Source organism: Thermobia domestica, chromosome 15, assembly GCF_964235325.1.
Source record: "Thermobia domestica chromosome 15, izTheDome1.hap1.1, whole genome shotgun sequence".
Classification (NCBI taxonomy): domain Eukaryota; kingdom Metazoa; phylum Arthropoda; class Insecta; order Zygentoma; family Lepismatidae; genus Thermobia; species Thermobia domestica.
Genome location: NC_137468.1, coordinates 174,890,398 through 174,902,514, shown reverse-complemented (window position 1 = coordinate 174,902,514; position 12,117 = coordinate 174,890,398). Strand labels below are relative to the sequence as shown.

Below are 12,117 nucleotides of genomic sequence, written 5' to 3'. Positions count from 1 at the left end.
AAGCAGGCAAGTAGCATAAAAATTTATGATGTTGAAGGCGTTATTTTTCACAGCTATGGAGAAAAGACATGAAAACGAAAAATAAAAAGAAATCTTTGTTTTGCGTCCTACGGTTATGCTATGTATGCTGACAGTCACAAATGAGTATTGAAAATTGATGATCTTGGAATACGATTTGGTGGAATAATGAGGGGGGGGGAATAGACATTGATTAAATATAAAATTGAAAAGAAATAAGGGCCTGACGCTCAAATATTTATCTATCTGGCAGCCATCTTGATCCCTCTAAAATATCATGAAGTACTTGATTGATTCTAAACCCAATAATAGTAATAGTAATTATAACAATAAACACAGAATATACCTAGATATAATTTACGCACCTTAAAGTGTAGAAAGTAATGATTGTAATCCTCAGCATTCCAATAGACCTTTGATTTCTCCAAATGAAGATTCGGATATCTTGTTGTAACTAACTGTCAGAGGACTTTCGAAACATCCTGTATACATCATACGAAGTTCCTTTCTAAATTCTACACGGGTGTAGTTTAATTGAATGTGAGATGGGTGATACACATTAGGCCGTTTGGGAATACTCTCACAGACGGCCGCCATTTTGGATTAAATTTGTTTGTTATAAACTGGTGGGTAATGTGATATATATATATGACCACGGGCTAGAATTTTCTCAGTATGTCAAATATGCAATCAGATTCCATGGAGCTTAATTTGGTGAAAAGTTATTGCCAATTGAATGTTGTATTTACCTCTTTTTTCTAGATGTAGAACCATACCGTTAGCACGTGAGGAATGCATCGAAATATTCAAACTGTGGAGCGGAAGGAGTGCCTGTACAGTGGTTACCGATTGCAAACAGAATCATCCACAATGTGACTGTGTTACATGTTGCAGTGTCACAGTAATTAACTAAATTTGAGGAGACGGGCACATTCGTGGACATACGTCGTAGCGGACGATCGTAGACAGCTACAGATGAAGCAACGCCTACGGCAGTCCTGACTTCTTTCTCGATGTGGCCCCAGAGGAGCACACGTCATTTATTAATGCAATGTGGGTTGAGTCATAGGGTCTGCGCGTGTATAAGTGCATCCGTACAAGGTGCAAATGAAGCAACATCTCCACGAGAACGATGTTGATCGCCAAGTGCAGTGAGTAATTATGGTTAACATTTTTATGCAAATACTCTTTTCAGATGAAGCTGACCTCTACGTAAATGGGAAGGTTAATAGGCAGAACATGCACAATCGGTCACCTGACAACCCCGCGTGCAAGACCCCTCCAACATGACCAGCGCAAAGAAAATTAATTATGGTGTTGGCAGACAAATGAGGAATACGTCTAATCAGTCACTTTTTCATTCCATAAAATTAACTGCGGAATAATACCTCACGCACGTACAGGGATAGATATTGCGAGCTGCGATGCCCGAGGATGGTACATTCTCGCAGTTTTTTCAACACCATGGCGCTTTCTTCATTATGGATTCGTATTGCGTCACTACTTGAACAATTCTCTAGAACATGGGTTGATCGACGAGAGGCAGTTGAATGGCTGCTCGATCACCGGACCTAACGCTGTTCAATTTCTAGCTAAATGGAAAAGTTAAGGCTATGGTTTGTGCAGTAAATATTCATAATTTTTATCATCTAGAACAAAGTATCGCCATCGTATGTGCACAAATTTGACCCTATATCCTACTTTGTGTCCACAGCAATTGGAAGAAGCTTCTGCAAATGTTTATTGCTCAGTAGGAACATGTGGAACATATACTATAACCAGGGGTAAAAGTGGACCTGAAAAGGTGGGGGGACGGTAGGTAGCGGCATCATTCCACGCCGTTCCTCCTGCCTATCTCTGCCCATTGTACCATTTTAGGATCTGGGGGACGCCCTACATATTTTTCGAGGTGGGGAACTGCGTCCCCCGCGTTCCTCCTCGCTTTTACCCCTGACTATAACAGGGAAATGTGTTCGAAGTGGGAAAAATCAGAGGCGGTGTGTTTTATTACGATTTTGACTCGACATATCGGCTATCTAAATGTTCAAATGCAGTGAGGTGTGAAGCCTACAAGATTGCATTTCTATTTACATAATGTCTGAAAACCACTGGAAAGCTTCTTTTAGTTACGGAGAAAAAACGGAGAGACTGATCCATCCATCGTGAACAACTTTCTGGAAAAAAATAAATAAAAATAGCCCTTACCTTGTATCAGAAAATTATACACGAAATTGCTCAAAAACAGACTTTTAATATTAACAATTTCCAGCGGGAAAACTCCTGGACCACACACTCGAATGAGGGGTATTTCAAACTCCCGTAAGATCTGCCCCCACAGCAATCCCCTAAATCCGCCCATGCTCAAAACACGACGCTTATAAGAATTCAGATAAGACGACACATACATACATACGAAAGAAACAATTCAATACGGCACATCAAAATATAAACTAGATGAACTTCTTTGAAAACACCTCATTTTACAAACAAAAGGTAGAAAAAGGTAAAAATGTCAGTATTGTCAACTTAGAATCTACATAAGAAATAAAATCTTTTTATGTGCAAAGCTATTCGTCAATACGTATAAAAAATGGATTTATTAATGGTATTTAGCATTTATTCTTCCGTGAAGGTATATCTTGATCACTAAAAAAAACAGAAACGGTATGTCTCTATCACTGGAAAAAAAAAAACAGAAGGGTATGACATACCACTACATATAGTCTCACTTGGTTCACTGCCAATATCATTTCACCAGAATAAGTTACATGATATCTGATTGCATATTTGACATCCTCAGAACATTTTAGTGCATGGCCATGTATCACACTACCCACTTATCGTCCGTATTACAATTTCGAATCTAAGATGGCGACCGTCCGCGTGATGTAATCCGAAAGTATCCCTCTGGGCCTAATGTGTATCTCTTATCTCGCAATCAATGAAACTACATCCCTGTAGTTTTCAGAAAGGATGACAAGGGACTTCTGATGCATCCTGTATATAACAGTTGTATCAATAATGACGGGTATACCGGCTAGGCTAAAGGAGACGCTGATGATGATATAATGAATGAAATGGTGGAATGAAGAAAGTGGGAGGAAACGGGAGAACCCCGAGAAAACCCACTCACACGGTGTTTGTCCACCACAAAGTTTACTTGGCGCGAGCTGGGATCAAACCAATGACCCCAAACACCAGAGGTGAACGCTCTACCACTGAGCCATCGAGGCCCGACAGGAATATTTGTTGAAGTCTACTGTCTTCTTCAGTACCAAGGTTACACAAAAATGAGCCTATGGTTTTGATGGAATTCGAACCAACATTATATGTATACTCTCTCAGCGAGAATCAAAGCTGGCACCAAGTTTACATATGCGCGCGCATTGTATTTTACTTATATAGCTCACAGAGCTATGGGCGAGCAAGCAAGGCACGTGCCCCGGGCGTGTGGTTGGAGGGGCTACTAAAAGAGAGGTTATATATTAGTACTTTTCCATTTTGGTGTTTAATACTTTTCATCAGAGTGCGAAATCATGAAATCAAAGTAGGGGAGACTGAAGGACTGAAGAGAGCGAGAGAGAGGGGGAAAAAAACCTGGGCAGTCTTACACTTCAAAGAATTGTAGTGAAATGAGAAGGTCAGAATTCAAGATGACATTCGGATGCTTGGCACGAAGAAAAACATTGCAAGCGATTTTGAAAAAAAAAAAAAAAGAAAGAAAGAAAGAAAGAAAGAAAGAAAACTTAAATAATGTGATATATTTTGTAGGCTTTGGATATGTATGTTTTAGTTGACATCAACAATTATTGGTGTGTTTTGTCACAATTGACAGTTTAGCGAGAGACTAGGCTAACTGACAATTTTAACTTTCTGAAAGAAAAGGAAACAAATGAAAACAGCACGTTACAAGGGATACGACTCATATTCATAGTTTGGCTTAGTATACAACAGGGGTGGATCCAGGATGGACTACTGGGGGGCGGTGGGTTGTAATGCCACTACTTACAAGCTATCGCTACTTTTAAGAGATTCAACTCTGGGTGGGTTTTATTTTATATTAAAATACACAAAGTTTCCTCTTCTTGGGGGAGATAGACCCTCCCTGGATCCGCCCCTGTCTCAGGACAAGCCACACAGACAAGTGGTTGAGGTAAAGGTCAATTAATGACATTAGTATGCTGTTTCGTCAAAATCTCAATCTTGACCTGGATGTAAGTTAGCCTGGTCTCTCACTGAACCCCTCAATTGAATGTTTAATATGTAAATTAGACACTTCTACATCACAAACAGTAAATATAATCTACCTTATTCTACGTTTTTAAATGCATTTCTACAACTGATTGTAACTTTAAAGGTTCTCGTGAAGATTAGCTGGCGGAGGTTACCTAACATAGCCATGAGTTATCAAATTAACAGTTGTGCTTCGTGGGTGATGATAATGATCCTGAGGTTAGATGTTAAATTGGACTCGAGAGCGGAACAAGGGCTGATCTTATTCGGTCTCAGACGGGGCATGGAATGGAACGAATATGAAAATAAGGTTGCTGTAATAGTTTTTCATAGGGTTTGTAAGATTTTCGAAACACTTGGCAATTTTTTTTTATCAAGACTTGACATTTTTTTAAGAAAAAAAATCAAGACTTGGCAATTTCAAGTTTCACCCCCCTCCCAATCTTATAATGCTCGCTACGCCGCTGTAAGCAATACATATTTTCGACAATATTCGTTGTTCATCTGTTTCCGCTGGGTTCCAACGTGGTGAGCTGCATATGGGACTTTTAATAGTGTTATTATAATGAGAAAGAATTGCAAATTATGTTCATGTTCCTAAAAGAGGGAAATTGAAAGAGAAATTAAATTAAAAATAAATAAGGGAGAGAAAAGTAATTACTTGAAAATAAAAATAAAGTCTTTGAGTTTAATGTCCCACGATTATGCTGTTAGGCTAAGGGAGTCGGTGATTAAAGCAAGTTAATGATTATGGAATATTTGGTGAAATGAGAAAGTGGGAGGAAACCAAGTCCCCGAGAAAACCTACAAGCACGTATATGAAAATGAAGTAAAACATACACTGGACTATGCTTTCTTTGTCTAGCAGAGTCATAGTTTGGAATCGAAAATGTGTTTTGAATCCTTGTATTTAGAGATTGAGAGTGTAAGTAACGAAATCACTTAATACATCCATTAAGATTTCGGAAAGCGAAATCTAAATTTAGGTAAGCTAACTCCATGTATTAACTGCTTGCATCCGCTTCGTACATTGTTCGAAGGGTCACGAAACAAATCACCTCATTTAGTCTACACATACGGTACTAGCGTTATTACCTGCTTCGTTGGGTGAAAATAAGAAAATCAGTAATATGTTACGTTAGTCAGTCACTTTTTTTACTATTACGAAACGCTCTCTCATATCGGTTATTTTCGATCATTTGTAAGATCCGTCTCCCCTCTTTCCCTCCCCAAGTTGCTTGGCTGAATTTTGATTTAAATAGTATCGGAAGTGTCACTGTCCATTTCTGCGCCCCCGAAAACAATGGATTTAGATTAGGATTAGTTCACTTAACTTAGTAAGCCTACACAGCTTTGGCGCGGCTCGACTTGTTGGAAAGCAATCCAAAATCTAAACAAATATATCGATGTCACTGGGGTTTAGTAAAGTGTATCGTAAGTCAAGAAGATTGAGAATCACTGCCTCGATTATTCACTTCAATTAATCATCAAACTCCTTTAACCTGAAGTACATAATCGTGGAATGTTTAATTAAAATTATTATTTTATGGCATCTAGAAAATGCACATATCGTACATTACGTTACATTACCATTCAATCGCAATAGGTTATTACAGACATGTGGTTGGCTTGAAGCTTAGCGTCCTATTCAGCGCCAAGACTGTGTACTACCTACACCTACAGCATAATATGGAATCCTACTCGCATGATCTTCGATCAAGATTTGAATCAACGGGAGGATGAAGATTTTCCCTCTCGTCAAGTAATTTCCCCAACTCGCCAAAGAATTTCTCCCTTGCCGGGAAAATATTTTCCCTCATTTCATATTTTACATATTATATACTATATATTACATCTTGCATCACTGAGAAATAAAATGCTTGGATTGTATATCTGAAAAGTCGCCCCCTCCCCGCAGGCACGTAGCCACGATTTCGCAATACGGGAGGTCCATGACGAAATACTGTGGTTATCACACCAGGGGTTCGATCAATCTAAACTATTTTACTGACAACATATCCATATTGATTTGTTAGGGCAATAAAATGAGGATATGTTAGTAAGTATTTTAATTAAAGAATTATGAAGAAATCTTGCGTAAAAGAATAGAAAAAAGTATTGACAAAGACATAGTCTTCCGAGGTCATTCGAACTCGGTTCTTCTCGTCTTCTTTCTATTTCTCTTATCTTAGTTCAATGCCGTCAAGAATAGCAACGAGATCTCTTTCGGGAGTAAAGACATCCTATAAAATGGATTAGTGTTGCCGCGAAATTCAAAATGGTTCATATTATTGGCAATTCTGGGCATTGCTTAAGTTCTGACAGGCTATCTGAAAGAACCGGTTTATCGATCGTCATTTGTAGTCCATAGGGTTACTGGCGCAAATCCCGGGGGGATGAGGACATGTCCCTTCCAATCTTAGAAGTGGGGGGACTTTCCCCTCAATAATCCGATTTGAAATGCGTTTTTTGGAGAGAAATGTGATGATTTGTGTCCGATTGCCACAAAGGAAAGTAAGATGAAATTGATGTCCCCACCCCAGAATAAGCCTTAAATCTGCCCGCCTCACAATTTTGAAGACAACTCTGATCCTCCGCAGCATTGTTTTTCAACTTCATAAATATTTTGAACATCCTTAAAAAAAATTATGAGAACTGTCTTACCCGTCCCTCCCAATGTTGAAGACAGATTTGCGCCGCTGCATACGGTTAACATGGAGCTAGATGGAATTTGGAATGTTCCATTACAATAATATCCAATTTCAACTTGATCCGCCCCCCCCTCCTCCCGTTTCCTCCACACAAAGCTCCTCGTAAGAAAGAGTAACCAAAACGCTTATTGTAGCTTTATATTTTTGAGGCTGATTCATCTGTTTCTTTCTGTTTCATCTTTCCTTAATATTTTTCATTTCTGGATCCGAAGGGGGGGGGTCGGGACCCACCCCTTGGCTACGTGCCTGCTTCCAGTAAAAAGCTTCATTCGAACCCTGAATCAAACAACTCCATCTGTAAAGCAGTGCTGAGTTGATTTTAATATCCTTTTCTGCAACGAGGCTGTATGAGACGTGGACTTACTGATTAACATGGACTCCGAACCACTCCCGCCGGGAATCGAACGCGGGTCTCCCACACAAAAGGCGCGTACGCTAACCGCTTAGCCATGAAGGAGCTCATATCTAAAGCAGTGTAAGCAACAACAACAACAACAACAAAAAGAAACACACACACATACTAGAAGTTTGCGCAATTGGGGATCAAAACATTCTCAATGAAGTATGAGAAATAGTAAACGTCAATCAAAGTGGGCTTCTGCTTATTCTTTACTTCGTTAATACTTAATTCCTTCTAGAAATAGTGAAACAATACTATGAAGACACAGTACTTAAACATAATCGAAAGAATAAGACAAGGAAACAGAGTAATTTCCGACTAATTAAACTAGTCATATATACTATATCTAACTGTTACATTGTATTTCTTACCATATTACGAAAGCGATCTAACTTTTTTACCAGCCATAGAAGCTGGACGCAATCCAATACTGCAATTTAGACGCTGTAACGAAAGCTGCAAGTCAAACGCCTGACACTCCTAACTCTTCAAACAGTGTAATAGCTGTTTCAAGCGGCCTACAACTTATGACCTTGAAACTATGTGCTAGTAACCAAATTAATGCCAAGGTACGATACAAACACCCCAACTTGCCACAATGACGTCAACACAAGGAAAAAAAGAAAAACATCTAATTTTTGGTTCGAAAATTATGAAACAATAATAATAATAATGTAATTCCCAGAAACTCAAACATTAGTTAACTAGAGAACATAACAAGCAAATCAAAACAAAACAAAACAAAAAGAACCTTAAACGTGAGCTCTCCCTGACTGAAAAACAAAAAGAAAAAGAAAAATAAAGAAAGAAAGGAAATAAATTTTGTTGCAAATATCCTAGTAAAAATAAGTTCCTAGACACAAGTGGCTCCGCGTAGCGTCGTTGCTAACGCTCTCGCCTTCGGTACGAGCGGACCCAGGTTCGATTTCGGTAGGGGCACTCGGTCAAAAAAGCATCAAAAGCTTTTAAGTCCAGACATCCTGAATGAGGCTTTCTTGGGTTTTCCTCATTTCACACCAGGCAAATGCCGGGTGGTACCCAACATATAGGTCCCAGGCCGTTTGCTTCCTTCCCTTTCCCCGGATAGTGTGCTCACCGAGGGACGTCATAACTCACATGTGACGGGCTAACAAGGTCATTGATGCCGAAAGCCCAGAAATCTAAATCCTAAATCTTCACTACACAAGAAAATGTTCGCGCTGAAAACGGTTTCTTAGCAATTATGTTAAGCAGTCCTGTAGTAAATCTCCATCAAGTAATAAACCGTCACATATAAAAAGGAAAGAATAAACACATAACATTCATTTTGCGTACCTTGAAATGTAAAAAGTTACAAAACATTAATATTCAAAGATTTCTCAAAATTCAGATTAACCCATTTTTTTCTCCTCAACCATTAACGAGTTACAATAGTAAGAATTGTAGTCATAAATCACATTACTTGTTTAGTACTATATTAAAGCAAGTTATACTAAAGGAATATATAATTAATGGAATATTTAACTAAAGTGATAATTTACTATTGCACTTACCCAGGCTTTTGTTTCCTTCCGCTCTTTTCCGTTTGTAAACAACCTCGTTTATAAACCAGCTCGCAAGCATACGACAGTTGTTTCATGACGTCATCTATGGTGCAAGAAAGAGATGTCTATAGGCGGTCAGGACCTCACACACAGATGGACGTATATAACATATAGCTGAAGTATTTAACATACGTATACGTATATAAAATACGGAAGATTGTTAGATGTCAGACATCCTGCAGCGACATGATATAACATCCAAGCGCGTTAAAGGCAGTAGCTGTGTAGCATATGGATAAAGTACGCTCCGTACAGATTTCCTTAGTAAACATAACGAATCTTTGTATTTGTACAATATACCGCTGTCCGGATAATGGATTTTTCTCAGTGTGGGTAAGGAAAATCACTGACGCCAGCGAAAGTGGCTATTTACCTAATATATATATGTCAGCATTATTTTTCTCTCTCTCTCAGGTTTCTGAATATGTCTTAGATCTTTCAGGTTAAATTTTAAAAATTACGGTTAAATTATAAACGGGCAAAACCGGTTTCTACAAAAACATAAAATCCGAAAACCGACATCTCGGTTTTATCCGAAAACCGGTTCGGTTTTTCACCGGGGCTGGTTTCGGTTTCTACAAAACTGGTTCGGTTTTCACAGAAAACACATATATCTAACTATTTCTGTGGAAACGGAATCGGTTTCCGGAAAACAACGAAATATTATTCTGGTCAGAAATAGAACAAATTTTGGGAAAAAAACGGAACCGGGTTTGAAGAAAATCAAAACCGGATCCGGTGAAAAACCGAACCAGTTTTGGAGAAAACCGAAACCGGTTTCGATGAAAAACTGAACCGGTTTTTGGAGAAAGCCGGTTTCGGTGAAAAACTGTTTTTTGAAAATTTTCAAAAGCCAGTTTCGGTTTTTCAAAAGAAAAAACGAAAACCGAAAAACCAGTTTTTGTGTTCACTACTAGTTTCCACTTTTGTTTTACCAAGCAACTTTTACGTCCGGTTTAAAATTAATACTCTTATTTTTCATTTATTTTTTTAAACTTGCTTTACATATAATAAGAAGTTGATTTTACTTATTCTTAAATTTTTTCTAACAATGATTCATTTCAATCTTTCTCAGTAAGGAGTGCGGAAAACAATTTTCCAAAAAGCACAGGGAAGTTTGAGAACCACTCGAATAGAATAAAACGTAACGCTTCAAGCCAACTGAATATCATTCCTTCAAAATTTCCTATTTCTTGCAGAGTGTGTATGAGCCTGGAAAAAGAGGGTGGCTGAAGGTGAAAAAAGACTACCTCCATGGAGGGGCAATGGCGGATACCGCAGATTTGCTTGTGTTAGGAGCTTGGTATGAGAAAGGTTAGCAATTGTTTGTTTCGTCTAGAAACCATTATTTTAATATAAGGTCATTTAGGGACAATCGACACGTTAAGAAACAACTCGACACTACTCTGAAAGTTAAGATAATTTTATTTGTAAAAGCGATAATGCTCAACAGTAATCATTGCCCTAGTATAGTTATAAACACAAAATCTTCTCCTTGAATGCAGTACTTGCAAATGCAAGAACAAATAAATGGAATGGTGCAGATTACTAGATTTTGGGAGTCTTGCAGGAGAAATTGACACTCACTATGGGAAATGTCGACACTATAATATAAACAATGAAATCGTTCATATCTTAGAAACCAGTGTACTTTATAACAAACATAAAACGCAAGGAAATACTAGATGTAAGGTTTCTACTATTTACATATAACTTATTTGCAAACTTTGCTGCGATTCATTACAATCTAAGTTAAAATACAATAACAATGAAACAATGTAATATCGTTAATAACAAACTTTGTTTTCAACCTCTTTTGCAACACATTGCTTTCAATATTTCACTACGCATAATAATCAATGATCGAAACTCACAATTTAACACAATCATTTTCGGAATCCATATGCGAAGAATCCAACAGAGGCTGATTTCTTCCAATTGAAACTGATTTTCTCATAGTCTTCTTTCACAACATTTTGCCCGGGGTTCCTACGAACAAAGTTACCATAAGATAAGATGAAATTGTTTTTCAAATTGCGGAAAAAAGATACATTAAAGGATTGACAATTTTGAGTATTGTGTAGTGGTAGCATTAGAGGCTTTCTTTAATACATCAAGATATTTGACACATGTACTGTGCTAATCTAAAACGAAAGGCACTTTACCATTAAGGCTTAAATGACCCGGAATCTGAAAAAGCTTGTTTGTTATGTAACCCAAACCTATGATGTATATACTAAGATGAACCAGACGGTAGTCCTTCTGTCTGATGACTTTCCTTATAATAAAAGAATTACATACCGAAATCTCCCCACAGTCACTGTCGATTTATCCCCTAGACGCATTAATCAACAAAACCTGGCACGAGTTGCCACTGTAAGAAGCAATGTGTGTCAGTCTGACACATATCCGTACAGAGGGTATACTCTATCATAATACCAATCCTTTGCCTCCTTTCATCAATATGTATTACCACTGTACATTAGTTTTGACTTACTGAAACTTATAACATGGATATTTTTTTTCTTAAATAAAACTTTATATACCTATTTTAGAGACTTCTGTTTCCATTGCAATAGGCAAAATTAACTTCTCTGCATATGCAACTTATCACTAAGAATTGACACTAACTTTCCACGTACTAAATGTTTCTTCTCGTGTGCGTGTATGATCACTAGCTTTGCCAGACCTTAAGAGTGTCGAAATCTCCCTAAATGACCCTACAAGTATTATTCATGTATTGTGTTCTCTTTATCTATGAAAATAAAACTATTATTTTTGAATGCCTATAATAACATCCACCATAAAATTAAGATTGGAAAAGCAAAAGAAAAAAAACAACTTATTTTTAGATTTATTAATATACATAAAATATAACAAATTACAGTCCAAATCGACAGAAAACCATTTGCGGATTATGTGCATCTATAAATTTTTAAGCGGCACATTCATAACAATGTTCAGTACCTATATTTTTTAGTCCATTGATTTATATAGGAAATTATTATTATTCATGCCTGTTGTTTTGTATGGCTGCGAAACATGGTCACTTACTGTGAGGGAAGAACATAGGCTGAAAGTATTTGAGAACAAGATCCTGAGACGAATATTCGGACCCAAGAGGAACGAGAATGGGGAACGGCGGAAACTCCATAACGAGGAACTACATAAT

At 37.7% G+C, this 12,117-nt stretch overlaps 1 protein-coding gene across 1 annotated transcript in view; it reads left to right on the top strand.

The window, feature by feature from the left end:
* Window positions 1-12,117, top strand: part of LOC145671726 (DNA ligase 3-like) — a 211,060-nt gene that overhangs the window by 89,230 nt on the left and 109,713 nt on the right. The window contains exon 13 of the mRNA XM_081740930.1: window positions 10,145-10,259. Within this exon, the coding sequence (XP_081597056.1) occupies window positions 10,145-10,259 (115 nt within the window). The remainder of the gene's footprint in view (window positions 1-10,144; window positions 10,260-12,117) is intronic.